General features: G+C 64.0%; 2 protein-coding genes across 11 annotated transcripts; one reads left to right on the top strand and one right to left on the bottom strand.

The window, feature by feature from the left end:
• Positions 1–1609: 1609 nt before the first annotated feature.
• On the top strand, positions 1610–4989 carry RNF223 (ring finger protein 223). Of its 2 annotated transcripts, none has more exons than XM_017673976.3 (2): positions 1610–2248; positions 3566–4989. In XM_017673976.3, the coding sequence occupies exon 2, from the start codon at positions 3690–3692 to the stop codon at positions 4455–4457; it is 768 nt and encodes a 255-aa protein (XP_017529465.1). In that variant the 5' UTR covers positions 1610–2248; positions 3566–3689; the 3' UTR covers positions 4458–4989. The 2 variants fall into 2 exon arrangements, with proteins under 2 accessions (XP_017529465.1, XP_017529464.1); XM_017673975.3 differs by having other exon boundaries at positions 1626–2248; positions 3681–4989.
• Positions 4990–5812: 823 nt separating this feature from the next.
• LOC108405695 (tyrosine-protein phosphatase non-receptor type 11-like) lies at positions 5813–17725 on the bottom strand. Of its 9 annotated transcripts, none has more exons than XM_036999611.2 (15): positions 17390–17725; positions 11583–11705; positions 10804–11001; positions 9970–10156; positions 9772–9891; positions 9436–9549; positions 9201–9297; positions 8916–8995; positions 8351–8506; positions 8032–8163; positions 7213–7367; positions 7045–7112; positions 6817–6965; positions 6648–6745; positions 5813–6175 (listed from the first exon to the last, which is right to left on the bottom strand). In XM_036999611.2, exons 1-15 carry the CDS (start codon positions 17716–17718, stop codon positions 6004–6006), a joined length of 2178 nt encoding a protein of 725 aa, XP_036855506.2. In that variant the 5' UTR covers positions 17719–17725; the 3' UTR covers positions 5813–6003. The 9 variants fall into 9 exon arrangements, 5 of the variants coding, with proteins under 5 accessions (XP_036855506.2, XP_036855507.2, XP_036855508.2 ...); XM_036999612.2 differs by having other exon boundaries at positions 5813–6172; XM_036999613.2 differs by having other exon boundaries at positions 5813–6148.
• Positions 17726–17876: the final 151 nt, after the last annotated feature.

Genomic DNA, 17876 nt, shown 5'->3' with positions numbered 1-17876 from the left:
CTGCCTGCACTCAGCCTGGCCAGCCCACTGGCGTGTGCACTCCCATAGAAGACACGTGTGACCACGGCTTCATGTGCCATCTGCCCGTCTGCCAGGATGGGCAGTGACCCAGTGTGTGGCTACCAGGTGGGCCAGCCAGGTCCTGAGCTGCCCTACCTCCTGCACAGCAAGGCCAGGGCACCGGCACAGATGGCACATTCCTCAGGCTGCTGGTCTCTGGGTACTGACTGTGTCTGAGGAACTCGAGTGACTTCAGAGCCGGGATATTCCCAGGAGCCCTTGGGAGGCCAGCCAGGTCCCGAGCGGGAACCAAGACACTTCCTGGAGGTAGCATGTGACCTGAGTCACAACCCCTATGGGAACCAGAGCCCCAGCTGGGCCCTGCCACGCAGTAACTCCCCACACTGAGTCCCAGCCCTCACCCCGGATCCGCACTCCTCTCTGGGCCCCCTCTCCAGGCACCCCCTTCCCTGTCCCCGCCCCCTTCCTGTGTCTCCCTCCCCTGTCTCCACCCAAAGACCCTCACTGAGATGATACCTGGTTATGGGGCCGACTCTGGAGCCCAGCCCCCTCCTCAGCCCAAGTCCTCCTTCTCCTCTGGCAGGGATGGGGCAGCCCCCACCCACAGTCACCCCATCTCAGTTTCCATGAGAGTCTCAGCCCCCCTCTGCCCCAGCCTCCACCTAGCTACCCTTCCCCATCCTGTGGCCCAGCCTCCTAAGGCTTGGGACTTCCTCCTGACCTCTGACCTCTGTTGGCTCTTGTGCTTCTAGTGCTGTTGGAGCTGGGCAGCCTCTGGGGGTCCTAGGCCACCTGCTGAGGTGGTCAGTGGGCAACTGCCAGGTGTGGGCATAGCCCGAGGTGTCTATGGGGTGAGGGGGCTAACCCCCAACCCGGTGGACCCACTCCCCCAGCCTCACCAAGCCCAACACCCACTGCCACAGGCTTGGAATTGGGGGTCCATCTCACGCCCTGGGCCCAGCCCAGCAGCAGGGGCCCCGTCTGAGTGGCACCGAGGTGCACTGTGTGTGCTGGTCATAGCCAGGGGCAGAGAAGCTTGGGAGCAGGAGAGCCAGCCATGCCCCTGGGGGCCAGGAGGGCAAGTGTGAGGCAGGAGTGTGGCTGGGACATCTCAGGCACAGGGTGGCTCGTTCCCAGCCCAACCCCCAGGCTCTTGCCAGCTGCAAGCCAGGCATTCACACGGGCTGACCCTTTGGTTGGCTAGGACCCCCCACTGGCTGGCTAAAACTGCTCCCTTCTAACCCAGGAAGATTCCTGGACCTCCCAGCTGGGTCAGGGGCTTCCTTGGACTTCGGGATCTCTGCTTCTCCATGTGTGACCATGGCTGCCCCAGGAGGAGACACTCACCTGAAACAAGTCCTGTGGCCAGCCTGGCCCCTGACTCGGCCTCGCCCCCGACGCCACACCCAGGGGTGCTTCCTGATTCCTCCCCAGAGCTCACTCCCAGCGCTTGCAGGCTGCAAGAGGGGTGGGCTGGGGCAGCAGCAGCACAAATCTGGGAAGCCGTGCATGTGTGTGCATGTGCGTGCTGAGTGGGTGCATGGGTGGGGAAGGGGGCAGGAACCAGGGGCTGCGGTCAGAGCACAGAGGCTGAGCTTGGGGGGCTCCTCAGAGGGTCCCTTTCTAGGAGGCCCACCCAGGAGCTCAGGTGCCACCAGGGCCTTGAACAGGGTCAAGGAGCAGCAGATCTGTCTCCAGAGGGGCTTCTCCAGCATCACAAGGGCCATGGAAAGGTTGTATCCAGGCATCCAGCTCCCTCCAGACTTGTGCAGGCTGTGGATGCCTACAATGCCCCGCAGCCTCACCCCAGGCTCTGACCTTTCACCTCTGACTCCCCACCCTCTGCTTCCCAGCCCGCCAGGGAGAGGATGGGAGGCCAACCAATCCCAGAGGCCCCTGGCCCCACCCCTGGCCAGCATGACCTGGAATGTATAAATACACCTGCCAGGAGCACACGCCCAGAGAACTAACACCTGCTCCGCACAGAGAGCCACGCCTGGAAGAGCACACGCATCCCCCTGCACCCCACCTGCTTGGACAGAGCAGAGGGCACACCTGCCAGACTAGTGCCACTGGGACAGCTGCTGGCAGCCAGCTCCACAGAGGGACACCTGCCAGGTAGAGCACAGGCCTACCCAGTTCCAGGGGGCTGGACAGGAGAGCTCGGAGCCTGGCTGTGGCCAACCAAGAAGCTCATGCCCAGGCCCTACTGACCTGCACCCGCCAGGTAAGGCCGGCTCAGCTGGCACTCACCTCTCACCTGTACAAGCTCAGGGTGGGGTGCCTCTGGGGAGGGGTGGGGCCTCAGTGCCAAGAAACCAGTTATATGGAGCACGGCGACCTGAGGGTGAACAGCCCAGGGTTCCCCCAGACCCTATGAGGCTGCCACTAAGCTTGTGGCTACAGCTATCACCAGGATGTGGTGACCTCCATGCTGTGGTGCCAGGGGCACTGGTGACATCACAGTGACATCACCATGACTCACGGCAGTCACAGTCATGATGCAGCAACCTGAGCCTTCATGGCATGTCACCTCTAAGTCACCCACTGGCCCACCTGGACCAACCAGAGTGAGGGTTGGGGTCACTTCTAGGGGAGCCTCCTGGGCTCCACAAGGATACGTGGTCAGGGTCTTCCCAAAGGCCATGGTCTCCTCTGTGCACTACCCTTACCTGCCCCTTATCCAGGCAGGACCTGTGCGGCTGCCTGGGTGGAGACCTTGGCCCCGGGCAGGGGTGGGAGGCCAGGCTGGGCCTGGGGGACGGGCAAGTCCCCTGTGCAAACGTGAGTGGGTCAGGAGGAGGATGTCGGCTGCATGCTCGTGCGGGCCCTGGGGCGGCAGGTTGGCCCAGAGGGTGGCTGGGGCTCGTCCACCTCCTGCCCCCTCCCCACAGGCTGAGGTGCACCTCCAGGCCCAAGGGCTGGCATCAAGCCCTGCTGGTTCCAACAGCATGGCTGGGAGACAGACCCTCCTTGGGCACGCTCCCACCCTGCTCAGGCCCTCCCTGACTTCCTGCAGCCCGACCTGCCACGGCCAAGAGTCCTGACCCTCACCTGGCCAGGCCCAGCCTCCTGCCCTCACAGGGCTGCCTGCAAACTGGGCGTGTGCCAAGCAAATCAGGCGTGAGCACCAGGATCTGTGTTCAAACCCACTTAACCTGACCCAGAGCCACACCCCTCCCATGAGAGCCCAGGTCCCGCTGGCCTTCTGACTGGGTGGCCCTGGCTGAGTCACCCCCACCCTCTGAGCTGCCACTCTGCACAGCGCCTGTTGTGTGTCACATGACCTGGGCCCAGCCTTGCACAGCCCAGAATCAGTAGTCACTATTGTGGGACATTGTCATCACCACCTTTATTTCTGCCCAGGTTGCACTGCCAGGCAGGGCAGGGTGGGCAGGAGGTGTCCATTAAGCAGTCAGCACGATGCCCCCGGATGCTCACCCCAACCTCAGCATGTGAGGAAGTGGGGGGCACAGGGTTACTTAGCAGAAAGACTTCGAGTCAGAAAGAGATGATAGATGGCACTCTTTGGAATTGCCCACAGGGGGCCAGTGGCCTTTCCAGGGTCTCTGGGGCTGGTTCCAGGCAAAAGAAAGGGATAGTGCGTGGATCCGGAAAGGACAGGCTGCGGTCACTCACAGTGGCCTGTCGTCCCACAGCTCAGCACCATGCCATCCAGCCAGCAGGTATGGCACACGGCCATGCCACCCCCTAGCCGGAGCAGCCCAACAGCCATGGGGCCCAGGTCCCCCAGCTCAGCCAGCAGCCCCAGGTCCCCTGGGACCCCCAGCACCCCAGGGTCCGAGAAGGTGGCCTCCCCTCTAGAGTGCTCCATCTGCTTCTCGGGCTATGACAACATCTTCAAGACGCCCAAGGAGCTCTCCTGCAGCCACGTCTTCTGCCTGGAGTGCCTGGCGCGGTTGGCAGCTGCCCAGCCGACAGGCCAGCCTGGTGGCGATGCTGTGCCCTGCCCGTTCTGCCGGCAACCCACAGCTGTACCTGCTGCCGGGGCCCCTGCACTGCGCACCAGCCGCCAGCTGCAGGCCAAGCTGCCAGGGCACCTGCGACAGGAGGAGCCCGTGTGGCTGGAGGGCACGAGACTGTGCTACCGCCCCTCGCCCTCGGCCAGCGGCCTCCCAACACCTGGCTTTGTGAGTGTGGATGTGGGTCTGAGCAAGCCCACTCAACCCACTGTGCCCACAGCTGCCCCGGGACCTGCCCATCATCGGGGCCGCCTGGTCCGCTGCTGGGCCCGCTGTGGGGACTGGAGGCGCATGGCGCTCATCACAGCCCTCCTGCTTGTGCTGTTCTGCGTGGTGCTCTGGCCGGTGCAGTGTGCCCTCAAGACCGGGACCCTGCGCTGCCTCCCCCGGGCCCCCACCACTGTCACCACCACCACCACCACCACCTCTCTTGGGCCCCTGGCCGACAACTAGGGTCGGCCACCCCACCACAGCTCCACGTGTGAGTCTTTGGCCCACACTGGGGTCACGGGAGTGCAGCAGCTGTTGGGAGTTGCTCTCCCAATCCCCAGAGGAGCCCCAACATCTCTGAGAACCCCATACCCTATTCAGCTCACCTGCCCCCAACTCTGTGGGGCTGGGTTCTGGTGGGTTGGTCAGAATGGTCCCCAAAGCCTCCAAGAATCACAGGCTCCTATGGGCTCCAGAGACTACCCCCTAACTCCCATCACACAGGTGGGGAAAACGGGTCCCAGGAGAGGCTGCCGGGTAGGCTCCTCCCTGTATACGCAGTGAATGGCCCCTTGCTGAGGAGGGAGGGGCTCGCCGAGCTTATTTTCACATTTCACCCACTACTCCTTCCCAGACTCCTCCCCGAGGGGGGGGCATGCTAAAACCCCTCCAACCAGGGGGACCCACAGAAGACAGTGGCAGGGAGCCCAGCCCCCCAGAGTCCATCCCACCCTCCTGAATTGCACATTTTTTAATAAATTATTTTGTATCCACATTTGGTAAGGAGTCCTCATCCTGTGTACCCTCTTCCCTGCACTGATGAGCACCCCCCAACCTCAGAGAGCCTCAGTCCAGACACTCCCACGAGATCTGGTTCCCAGCAGCCCCTAGAGCAGGTGGGCCACAAGTCCTAGGGGGTCCAAGTCCTGTCCCCTCTGGGCTGTGTAGGCTCTAGAGCAGTTCTGGACTTGGCTGGCTGTCCCCCACTGGACTGTGAGGCTCCCCCAGGGAGATGGGAGGGCCCAGAGCCCCTGGGGTGGAGTGGGGCAGCAGAACAGGGTCAGGCCTTGGCCCGACCTCCCTCCTCCCCTGGCCCCCGCTATGGTCACACTGGGCCACACCCTCAAGAAGTCATGGCCCCACGGCTTTGCTGGAGGCCCTGACTGGAGGGCCAGAGAACCCCGTGAGCCCCTGAGAACCAAGGACTAATGGCCAGAGAAGCAGAGGTGACCCCCAGCCTGTCCTGAAGATCCAGACTCCCAGCAGAGCCTGTCTGGGCCTGCCTGGCAAGCGGCGCAGCCAAGTGTGGTGTCACGAGGGCCCGGGAGGGAGTCCTGCCAACAGCCACCCCACCTGGTTGTGCTGTCAGCCCCAGGAATCCTGCACCACCAGGTTGCATGGTGAAGAGAGGCCAGGCAGTTCTGGCTCTGTAGGTCTTAGCCTCCACCTTCACCCCAAAGCCCAGGACCTCCTGTTCCAACCAACTGAGCCTCTGGCTGGGGTGGGGAGGGTCTCAGGAGACCCTGGAGAAGCTGAGTCCAGTCATGGGGACCCAGAGGCACCTACCTGTGCCCCAGGCCCCAGCAAAGACACACAAGTGAGAAGAGAGCATTTTACTGAGGTCACCACGAAGACCCAGGGCTGCCTGAGGTGGAGGTGTGGCCATGCACATGCCAGTGACATCACACCTGTCACGCGGTGGCCACGCACCCACGGAGCCTCGTCCTCGTCACAGCAGGGCTGGGCACCAGGCTGCACACGCAGTCGGTGGAGCATCTCGCATGTTCTCTCATCCCGCAAGCATTGTCCTCACGCAGCCGCAAGGCGAGGGCCTGGCCAGGCCCGGACACAGCAGGGGCCCAGTGCAGCCAGGGCCGCGACCCAGGCCGGTGCTGTGGGCAGGGCTGAAGCAGCTCTGAAGCGGGTGGCGCAGTCTGCAGGGGAGCCGGGCACAAACACTGCTGGCGAGGCAGGGCAAAGCACAGACGGACACTTGCACACAGACGGGCCTTCAAACGCGTGGCACACGGTGGGCAGCACGTGGCTGTGGCCCCCCACACTGAGAAGCCCCAGCCCTGCAGCCCGCCTCCCCCTCCCTGGGAGCGCCAAGGCGGCTCCACCCCACTTCGAGGCGTCCAGGCCTGCTCCGGGACGGTGGGGGGTGGGGGCCCTGCGGGACCCCTTCCCCGGCGCCCCGACAAGCTCCGGTCCGCACTGTCCTGAGCAGCCTTTGAGAAACGCGAAGGCCGGCCCGGGGCCTCCGGCGCGGCCGGGGCGGTCGGCACTCAGCGCCCGGGGGCCGGCAGGTTCTCGTACACGCCGCCCGAGGCCTCGGGGGTCCTGCGGGCGGAGGCGGGGTTCGGCGGCGCCCGGGGCGATCTCTCGCGCCCTCACCGCCCCGGCCGCCCGGCCCCGCCCCGGGACCCCACTCACGCCGCTGGCGCCCGGCTCGGAGCGGCTCCAGGGCAGCGGCGGCGCTCGGCGATCGCGGCGCCCACGTTCAGATAGCGGCTCTCGTCCCGGGGCTCGCGCTGGGGGGAGGGGCCTCCGGTCACCGCGGTGACGTCAGCGCATGCCCTCCCCGCCCCCGCCCCGCTCGCACCTGCTCGCGCAGGCGCAGCTGCTCGCCCTGGATGTACCGCTGCAGCGCCAGGTACACAAACTTGTACTGCGCCTCGGTCTGCACCATCCCCGAGCGCTGCCGCCGCACCAGCTCAATCGTCCTGGGGACGTCGATGTCGCAGTCCAGCCCTGCGGACGAGGGGCTCAGGGCGGGGCGGAACCCGCGGGGTGGGCAGGACGGGGCGGGGCCCGCATCCGAGAGGCTCACCGTGCCTGCGGAGGAGCCCCACCAGGATGTCAATCACGATGATAGTGCCAGTGCGTCCGATGCCGGCGCTGTGGGGACAAGCAGGAAGCTTGCGGCGAGGTCCGGGGTCGAGGCCGTGGCCCCAGCCCGTTGCGCCTGCGGTGCCCGGGTGGCTGCGCCCCGCCGCACCTGCAGTGCACCACCATGGGCCCGGCCCCGGGCGTGCTGCTCTGGGCCTGGTTCACGTCGTCCAGGAAGTCTAGGACGCCGGCGGGCTCCGCGGGGACCCCATGGTCGGGCCAGCTGAAGTACTGGTAGTGCTTCACGGTGCGCGGCGGCCCCTCCTGGGCGGGCGGACTGTGAGAACCCGACACTGCCCAGGGTCCGGCGCAGAGCCGGCGCCCCAGAGCTCTGTGACCTCTGGGGCGGGAGGGTCGCAGGGGATGAGCCGGGAAGAGGCAGGCCTAGCTCGGCGGGGTTTGCCAGCAGTGACCAGCAGGGCCAAGGCCCACCAGGAGGGCGGAGGGAAGGATAGGATTTAGGGCTTCGGGGTTCCCCGGATGGCCCCAGGCAGCTCAGGCACTGCACTAGGAAGGGGGTGGGTCATCGGTGGGGAGGGAGCAGGCTTGGGGGGCAGTGAGTTCTATTTGGGAAGAGCCAGATGTGAGGGGCCTCCAAGAGCCCCCCAGGTGGTCAAACAGATCTGTGCCTGGACAGAAACAGGCACCACTGTCATACAAAGCTGATGAGGTGGCCCAGGAGACTGTGGAGGGCGCCTGCGAGGCTGCCCTGGAGGCCGGCAGCTGGGGTTGAGAGTGTGGCCCTCCTCAACACGGCCCATCAGAGCCCAGACTAGGACCGTGTCCACCAGGGAGAGGGGACATGGAAGCCACCAAGGCCAGAGAGACAGGTAACTGGGGGTTCTCCCAGCACAGCTTTCAGCACAGACCTGGAGACTTCCCAACTGCTCTGACCCCGATCCCCCAAGTCCCACTGCCCTCCGCTCACCTGGTCTGACCGCCACACCTGCAGCTCCCTCACACAGTAGCCATGGGCCTGGTTTTCAGCCAAGTTGCACACACGCACACAGCCATGTTCTTGGCTGCCATGTGGGTCTGGCCAGTATCGGAAGCATTTGTTCTGGGAGGGAGGATGCACTGTGTCACCCCCACACCCTGCCAGGGACACGCACACAACACACACACGGGGGCTCTCTAGGGCCCTTCCACCTCCTCCCAGCATCACAAAGGCTGAAAGAGAGACAAGACTGGGCCAGCCCCCAGCGCAAGTCCACACGGACACACAAGGGACAAGCCCACCCTCTTACCCGGCCTCGCTCCACCTCCCGGGTGGTCATGACAATGACCTGCGTGTTCTCCTGGTACACCATGGCCCAGAAGGCAGCCACTGTAGTCTGCAGGCAGCCCTGGGTGGCAATGTACACCTTGCCCAGTCCCTGACCTGGCTTCTCTTCTGGGTCACTCTGAAAGGGGGAGGGGGTCAGCGGCCTGCTGTTTCCAGAAATTAAAGTGTAGGAGGACAAATGGAAGTCTACGCACATGATACATGAAGTAGCCTGAGGTGGCTCATGAACAAGCCCTTCCACCCTGGGCTAGGGAAGGGCTTAGGGCCCATATTTAGTCGAGCCTGCTCTGAGGAACCCTTGGGAACTGCTGCCCCCAACTCCCCACCCCTGAATATCTGTTGTGCTGCCAGGGCCCCTGGGCCCCTGGGGGCCCTGGCTCTTCCTGGGCCTGCCATCAGGAGCTCCAGGCTCATAATAGGGAAATAGGGTGACTGGCATGTGGCCAGACATGGCTCAAGATGTCCTGATGGATCCTTGCTGGCCATGCGCACAGCTGGGTGCCCACACTTGCCTCCCGCACACCCACCTTGATGTAGTTGGCATTGATGTAGTCAGCTCCAGGCACGCTGTTGTCCACGTCACGCAGGCTGACGCGGGTGGCATCGACTGGGAAAGGGGAGATGCTGCTCAGGCCTCCAGGGGCGAGGAGGGGCTCACAGATCCCACCCACCCCCTTGCCTGCTGACTGCCCGCTGTGAGCAAGACTGGGAGGAAGGGGTCCCGCACGTTCTGGGGAGTGCGCAGCGGCGATGGGAATGACCGGCCCACCCAGTCAGATGGGCCCTGCGGCAGGTGGAGCCCTGGCCCTCACAAGGAAGGATGTTCTTGTAGCGATTCTTGGGCTTGTTCTCCAGCCGCTGCCCCTCCTTCCGGGGATACAGGAGCCGGCATTCCTGCTGCTGCAGCATCTGGGGACATGGGTGCTTCAGCCTGTTACCCCTGACCCCTCCCCAGAGCCCCCAGTGCCCAGCCCCTGACCCAGGCCCCTCTGCTGGCCCTCGCTCTAGCCCAGAGGGTGGGAGTAGGGGCCGCTGGCCACTAGGCACCTCAAACTCCTCCCAGAAGCCCTGCTTGGCCTTGTCGCCGGTTTCCGTGGCCTTGCTGAGCTCCTGCACGCGGCTCTCCATGCTTGTGGCATTGATCCTCGTGGCCTTGAGGGGCTGGCAGGGAGAGGCTGTGTCAGAGCCTAGCAGGACCCAGTCACCTCCACAGTACCCTCCCCAGGGGTGGCTGTCCTGGCCCTCCAACCTTCCCTTTGGCCACCCTGCCCCAGGGCTGCTGGTCACCCTTTTCCCTGGGAGGGGCTGTGCCCGTGGGCTTGCCCCCACCTCCAGGGGGAGAAGCCCACTCCAGACCCCCGGGTTCATGTGCTGGGAGCATACCTGCTTGAGGTGCACCACAGCCCCCGACTTCTCCACCATGGGGTTCTTCCTGTAGCACTCGACCAGGTCTTTGAGGGTGTCGAACTGTTCCCCACCTCCCACGTCATACTTCCCGTCTGGCTGTGGGAGCAGCAGTGAGGGGCCTGACCACTGCCCACCTCCCCTGAGTCACAGCCCCTCCCAGCCACGGCCTCCCACCTGGAAGTGGATCATGATGTGGGTGACCCGGGGCTGGCAGTCCACCTTGTCTGGCTGCTGCGTGAGCACAGACAGCACAAAGTCCCCAGGTTTGCTCTGACTCTCTCGTACCAGGAAGCTGCCCACACGCCCCTTCTCCATTAGCAGCTTCTCAGCCTCCTTGCCAGACAGGTGCCCGTGGTACCAGCTGGCCCAGGGCAGTGAGGACGGGGAGCACAGGTGAGGCTGAGGCACAGACCCCCCTGCAACCAGACGGCTCCAAGCAGACACTGAGACACAGAGACAGACAGACCCACCCAGACCTCAGGTGCCCAGGTGTCCCCCCCACCCAGCAGGCCTCAGTAGGCAGCCCACCTCTCTGACCTTCGCCCATCCCAGCAGTCCCCAGGAGACAGGACTAGTGGGCTCTGCAGGGCCCTGGACAGCCACCAGGTGGCAGCCTAGTTCCCAGCAAGGTGGAGAAGGGCTACCCCTCCCAGAGCAGCCCCACCCCAGGTCCCTGGCAAATGTATTTCCCTCAGGCATCAGCAGTGCAAGATGGGGAAACTGGGGCTGGAGAAACCTGCTCCCCCCAAGTCATCAGCCGGGAGGACTGAGGTGAAGTGGCTGCAGGACCCTGCTGCACACTCACCCCTGCAGCCCGTGCCGGGAACCCAGGCGAAAGGAGGCCCAGAGCCCCAGGTGTAGGGCAGCAGGACATGCCCTCAGTTTTGCCCAGCACTGGCCATGGGGTGGAGGACACCCTGGGCCACGCCCCACAGGCTTGCCCCTTGGACACTTGGATGCACGCGTGCACAGACACACAGATGCCTGGACAGACGGCCCCACGCTCACCGCTCTGACGTGGGGTCCTGGCAACCCAGGGGGTGCCGGAGCTCCACAGGCGCCCCGCTGCGCTCCCGGAGCAGACCCCCGTGCTGGCCTGTGTAGTGCTGCACCAGCTCCGCCAGGGTTGCGAACTTCTCCCCGCCATACAGGTCATAGTAGTCGCCCGTGTTCTGGATCTTGATGTGGGTGACCTCGTCGTGGCGCCTGGAAGGGCAAGAGGCCAGCTGCCCTCTAGAGGGGAGCTCTGCTCCCACTGACCCCCTCCTTCCCATCACCATCTTCAGCTTCTGGAATAGTCCTTGGGCTTTTCCTGCCCTGAGGGTTTGGCCTCAGCAGTTCGCCTGCCAGGAACTTGGCAGCCAAGGCCAGGCCCCTCCCTCTGTGATTCCCCACCCAGCCTGTGTATGGGCCCCACCCTGGGCTGTGGGCACCTCGCCCAGGCTGCCCCCACTCTCCCCCTACCCTGAGCAGTCAGAACTGGGCTTGCAGACCACCAACTGACTCTCCCTTGGCCTGCTGGCTGAGGCCGGGGTGGCCCTCACCCCGCGCCACCTGCCTGGGGGCCTCCAGATGACTGGAGACAGCGCCCCAAGACAGTGTCCTCCAGGCCCTGCAGGATGGCTTGGGAAGCCCCAGGGAAGTTCATCCTGAGGGCTAACCTCATTCTAACCTGCTGCCTCAGGTTTGCAGAGAAAGACCTAGAGCCCTTTTGGAAGCCCCTTCCCTCGACTGTCACTCTCTCAGGCTGACCCCTTCCCATCCAGGGAGGACCCCATGGCACCCACCTGACGGACAGTGTGAAGCCCCCGGGACAGCTCTTGCTGGGTCTTGCCAAGAAGCTTCCGTGCTGGCCCCTGGACAGGAGCAGCTTCTCTGCCTCAAACCCACCGATGTTGGGGTGAAACCACCTGGAACGGGAGCACCGAGTTGGTGACCCCAGAGAGCTGGTGACATGGAGCATGCTGGGTCCATGCCCCAAGTCTGATGCACACCCAGCCGCCATCGTCGCTGCAGCAAACGCCCACGAAGACCTGCGGACCCCCCACACTTGCAACCATCCTGGGCAGTGACCACAGGGCCTGCAGCCTGCAGTCTGCGGGGAAGGAGGTGGAGCCATGGGGTCTCGGACACAGAGGGGCAGAAACTCTCCTGCAGCGGCAGCTGGGCAGCACCCTACAGGGCCGCCATCTGGAACCTGGGCTCAAGCTCTCTGGTCCCTCCCAGCCCTGCCAGGTCAGCCATGGCTCCCTTCCTGCCCTCAGCAGGCTTTCCTGCCCCACCTCCCCAAGCCCCGCCCTGGCCACCACCATCTCCCATGGCACCTGTGCAGCCTGAGTAACTCCAGCGCCATGCCAGTCCCTTGGTCAGGGGCCCCCAGGACAAGAGCACAGCCCTCAGGCTTGTCCGCCTTCCACTTGCAGCCCCAGCTTCCTCCACACAGTCCTGTGCGCCCCGGGCCTTTGCTGCAGCTGTCCTCTGCCCCCTGGCCCACATCCACAGGGCTGCCCCCTCGCTCTGTCACTAGCCTGCTTCGCTTCTCTTCATGGCGTCTGCCGCCTCCCCGACCCGTGCTCCACACTTGCTGGCCTGTCTCTCCCACCTCCAGAAGCTGTGCTTGGAGTGGCGTCGCATCCCAGTGCTGCGAGCAGTGCCTGGGTGTCAGGGAGGCCGCTTGAGGCAAGACCTGGACAGGCCAGCAAACAGAGGCGGGGGTGGGTGAATAGGTGGCAGGATACCTGAGAGGGGTGCCGCATGGCCGGAGCAGGGGGGACACCTGCTGACAGGCACGCCTCTGTAGAGGACTGGGGAAGGGATCCCAGCCCCACTCTGGCCCTGTCCCCACGGCTGTCTTTCCTCGCCTCTCCCAGGTCTGCACATGGGCCCGCATCCGAGGGGAGCCACTGCTTCCTTGACTGCTGACTTCTGTCTCATCCATTCGGGCAGGAGTTTGTGGGCCCAGGATTAAATCCCATTGGGTGGTAGCCCAGAGCCTGTCAGAGCGTGGGCTGAGTGAGGGAGTGAGGGTGTGAGCGTGTGGACAACCTCTGTGCTTCTGATGCCCCATTGTAACCTCGTAACACTGACTGGTCCACAACCAACAGTGTCTCCTGCAGGGTGGCCAAGGCTCTGAGTGAATCTCAGTGCAGCAACTCCCTCCAGTTCCCTGCACAGATGGCACATCGTGTGGGGGAGTGTCATGTCCAGGTGCTGCATCCAGTAAGAAAGTGGGCCCCCAAAGCCACCTCCACTGCCTGGCGACCCCCACACTGAGGCCCCTAAGACAGCCTCCTGGGCACAAGTGTTGGGGGGTTGCTGTGCCCTGTATGGACCCTATCCCCACCCCCTTGGCTGACCCAAGAGACGTGAGCAGGGATGGTCCTGCCGCCAGAGATCTTTCTGGAAAGGGAATCAGATCACGTCTCTGGGGTCCTCTCCCTCCAGGTCCCCTTTCTTCAGGCCCCCCCTTTGTCCCTGCTCCAGGGAGACCCCGATGCTCACCTGTGCTGGCCAACACGCAGCCCAGAGCACATGTGGGATGTGAATGTAAATGCATTAAGATTCAACAACATCAAAATTCCAGTTCCTGGGTCACCCTGGCCACAGCTCAAGGCTGGAAGGCACGTGTGGCCAGCAGAGGCAGTGCAGGAGGCCTCGTTCCATCATTGCAGAAAGCTCCCCTGGCCTGTGCTGGCCTACACGGCCGGTCCCGCCAGAGTACTCACCATCTGCTCACCTCTGCCCTCCTGCCCACTGAGACCTCGGCCCTTGAGGTCCTCGTTGCCCTCAGGGCCCAGGATCAGGCCTCAGGCACCCTCTGCAGATTTGAGCCCATCTGTCCTGTGTTCTCCGCTCTGCTGTTCTCGGGAGCTCTCCAGCCCCACTTCCCATTTCCCCTGGCCAGGGGCCTCTGCTGGGCCCTCTACCCCTCCTCTTTCCTACCCTTCAATGTCAGAGCCCCGGCCTGTGTTCCACACGTGTCTACATGTCCATGCACCCCACCCAGGCTCTAGACTTCAAATTCATGGTGCTTCTCCTCTCGGCCTCTCTGGAAAGGCCACAGCTCCTGTCTTTACATTCGCCAAGTTCAAAGCCCCAAACCGATCTTCTACATTGCCCCCTCACCCATTGCTCAGGATATGGCCTGCAGCCCCTCACACTCTTTCCTGGTGCCATCTCTGGCCCATGGGCTCTCACTTCCAAATGTAACCAGAGTCGACCATCACCCTGGGCTCAGCTCCCACCGGCCCACCTGGACTACTGATTCCAGGCCTCATCCTTGACCCTGCAGCCAAGCCATGACTGACAAAGGGATCCTCAGAAAATGCACATCAGAGCTGCCAGAACTGGCCAGTGGGTCACTGCAGCTCCCACTGGGAATCCTCCTGTTCTTGTCTCTGTCCCCTGACCTCACCCTTGTCTGGCCACCTCTGTCCTGACCCTCTGGACCTCACGCCTCCCTTCCAGCTCACAGCTCCTGAGAGCTGCTTCTCACCTTCCAGCCCCACCGCTGCTCCCGACTTCTATGTGTGGCTCTGGTTAACCGTGACAGGCAACAGGCACTTACCGTGTTTGTGTTAATTGGTGACCCTGTGTCTTCGCCACGGCCTGCCTGTTCTGAGCCTGATGGCTCTCTGGGGTCCATGTATTGGTTCAGAGAGTCTCAGAAGCTCAGACGACCTGCCCAGAGCCACCCAGCTTGGACAATACCCTGCCCATGCTCTCCCTGGGAGAAGGGGCCAGGTGCTTCCTGGACACATTTTGGGCCTGGCGTCTTGAGTTCCCTCCCACACTGCCTTGCAGGGGAGTCAGAACTGGGGGCAGTTTCAGTTGAGTGGACCAGCAGGTGAGGCTGCCAGGAAAGGCCTCCTGAAGGAGGAGCTGCCATACAGTCTCCAAGGCCAGGCCCAGGAGAGCAGGTGAGGCCGCCAGGAAAGGGCCACGGCCTCATGCCATCACTGGGCCTGCACTGTGGTGGGGGAAGGGGGGCTGGAACCCAGAAGATGGCTTCCAACCCCCTTGGGCCACCTACTCTGCCGAACCACATCCTGTGCCCAGATGCCCCCTCCCCCTGGCCCAGCAACCTCAGCCTCCAGTCCAGGACGGGCCAGGCCCAGAGTGTGGGGGCAGAGTGGAGGTGGAGGCCCAGAATGAAAGCCACAGAGAGGGCTGAAGGGCACCTTGTTTGTCCTTTTGGGGACTCTCAATCATATTTTCCACCCTCCTCTCCACCCTGCAAGCTGCCACTGGGTCTATCAGGTGGAAATCTCCACGGGAGGGGCATCCTGAGAGATTGCAGCCATGCACACCACACAGCCCTGTCCCCACACCAGGCCTGGAGGTGGAGGCAAGGCCGGTGCCCAGCCAGTGCTGAAGGGGTTGGAGGAGGCAGGAGGCCGTGGGTCCCCACAGACTTGCTGTGCAAGGAGGCCACCTCTGTGCGAAGGGCTTCCTGCTCCGTGGTGGGTCAGGGCCTCAGCCCTGTCCTGGTGACATAGGTGGGGTGGACAAGTACCCTGGGACCCCGACAGGTCTGACAGCCAGTCGGTGTTCAGGAGGCCAAGGACAGCCCAGGTCACCAAAGAAATCAGCCTGAACCCAGACTGGCCATTGGCTGGTCCAGATACCTGCACGGCCTTGCCGTTCTGTCTGCAGATGGCACAGCTCCAGCCCTGGTCCCTGGGAGACACATCAGTGGCCTATGAACATGCCCCCACACACATGACACAGGGGCTTGACATGCCTGCAGCGCAGATACTTTCTGATGATGGAAGACACACAGGCCACAAAAGGGTCCCGGACTGGAATTCCAGGGCTGAGAACTCCAGAGCCCCACTCCCTGCCCCAGGACCCCGGGCCCCCAGGCCCTGGCCCTTCCTAGTCCCAGAGAAACCTCAGCCAAGGTCTGTCCTGGTTATACAACCAAATTAACAAAGAGACATGCTTTCCCCTCCTAGGAGAGGGGAAACCTTAGGGGGCTCAGCAGGTGTCCCCTCCCCATGGGACCCAGCCCCCTCCCAGACACTAATATTGACACATCAAACCACAGAGCTAGGCAGGGCCTGTGCCCAGCCCTGTCCCACGGCCCTGGAGTCCCAGGATGATTTGTGCTGATGGAGGTGCCCGTTGACCCACAAACCAGAGGGCCACGGAAGGGGACGTGCAGCGGGGGCAGGTGCAGCGGGCCTGCCCAGACCTGATAGGGGTGTGGGCAGGGGCCCAGGGGCCAGAGGACTGACAGTCCAGATGGTCATCGCAGGGGGGTGGGGAGGGGTTGGCAAGGGCAGGCAGAGCCCCACCCGGGGCTTTCCCAGGCTGGCCTAGGGTCACATGCATGTGACATGGACATGGCCTTCTCTGGGCACCAGCACTTGCCCAGGGGACAAACAGGAGGCTGAGGGGACCCAGAGGGGCCATTCCAACCAGATGCCAACTCTCCTTCCCTGGCTTCTGGCTGGAACCCCAGGGCTTTGGGGCTGACAAGCCTGTACAGATCTAACTTGCTTCCACAGTTCCTGAGCCCCAGCGGGCCCTTGATGCTGCCAGAAGCCACCAGGCCAGGCGTGTAGAGATCCTGGTACCCTCACCACTGAGGAGCTGCTGGTGGGGGGCAGCAGGGGTCTCCGGCTTGGGCTAAAGACCTTGCTCAGACAGGAAGACACTCTGTGGGTCTCACGGATCAGAACTTGTCCAGCCCCTCACTGACCTAGGAGGTCACGCAGGATCATAGGATGACGGCTCCTGCATCCCCCCCAGCTTCATCGAGCCCCAGAGGGGGTGCTCTAGGTGTGTCATGTGCTGGAAAATGGTGGCATGTGTCTCACACCTGTGTGGCTCCCCACAGACATCCACGTGCACGCCCAGGGAGCAGGGCTCCAGCAGAAAGGGCAGGAAGTACCCCGTTCCTGTAACACTCCCGTCTGCCCTGGCCGTGGAGGCAGAAGCTGGCTCCACCTGAAGCCTGTTCCTGGCATCCCTGCCAGGGGGCTCTACCCCTAAACCTGGCCTTTGGGGATGTCTGAAGGGGAGATAAGCCTGTCAAGGAAAGGCCAGTCCTTGCAGGTAGAGAGGGTCAAGCAGCCAGGGGAGACCAGAACCTCCAGGATTCCCCAGTGCTACTGCTGTGAGGGTCAGGCCTAGGGAAGGACGAGGCGCCCCTGCCGGGCAGGACGTCTCTCTGGTGGCCAAAGGGGAGCTTGGGGGCAGGGCAGGGCCAGGAGGGAAGGAGGGTCTGCCACTGCTTGACACCTATTGCCCACTCTAGGCCCCAACCACTGCCTGCCACCTGCAGGGCACCTTCTGTTTCTAGTCAGGGTGCCTCTGACCTCCACCCAGGCCTACCCTCTCCCCGCTCCCCAAAGGGGAGTTCATTTCACCCGTCTGAGTGGGACCTGGTCTCACCCTCCCTCCCTCCAAGGCTGAGGCCTCCATTCCTGGATGCGGAGGGGGCAGGTGTCAGATCAGGCCTGGGGGCGACCTGGCAGAGGCACAGACGTCCCTAGTGAGTCGCATTTCGTCCGCACCCCCGTCGGCGCCCGCGGGACCCCAAGCGCATCTCTGGGGTCCCGGAGACGGCCACCGCGCGTCGGCTCACCTGCGCGAGGCCATGTCTGCTCCGCACCTCGCGGTCCGCGGTCCGGGCGGACGCGCCCTCGGGCCGGTCGGTAGAGGCCCCGCCCCGAGCCTCGCCCCCGGCTTCCTTAAAGGCGCCGCGGAACTTGGGATGAAAGCAAAAGGTTCGAGGGCGCCGAACTTCAGAACGGGCCGGGCGGGGGTGGTGTTCCCGCGGGCGCCCCGCGGCGGCGCGCACACGCAGGCCAGAGAACCCGAGGCCTTCCTGGGCGCCGCGTCCTCGACGGGGGAGGGGGCTGCGACCCCTGCGGCGGGGGGCGCGGGATGGGCTCCGAGCTGGAGGAGCGGCATGGCTCAGGCCCATCCGTTCCGCACCCTCTTGCCCCCTCCCTGGGCACCCGGGCCCGCGCCCCGCCCCGCGCGGCATGCACTCTTGAGTCTGACCCCAGGAGCCCCTGCGGCCCTTCCAAGCCCGCCCAAGGCCCAGGAAGGCCCCTGGCATCTGCCCT

This window comes from Manis javanica, chromosome 4, assembly GCF_040802235.1.
Source record: "Manis javanica isolate MJ-LG chromosome 4, MJ_LKY, whole genome shotgun sequence".
Taxonomy (NCBI): domain Eukaryota; kingdom Metazoa; phylum Chordata; class Mammalia; order Pholidota; family Manidae; genus Manis; species Manis javanica.
This window is presented reverse-complemented; position numbering and strand designations above follow the sequence as displayed.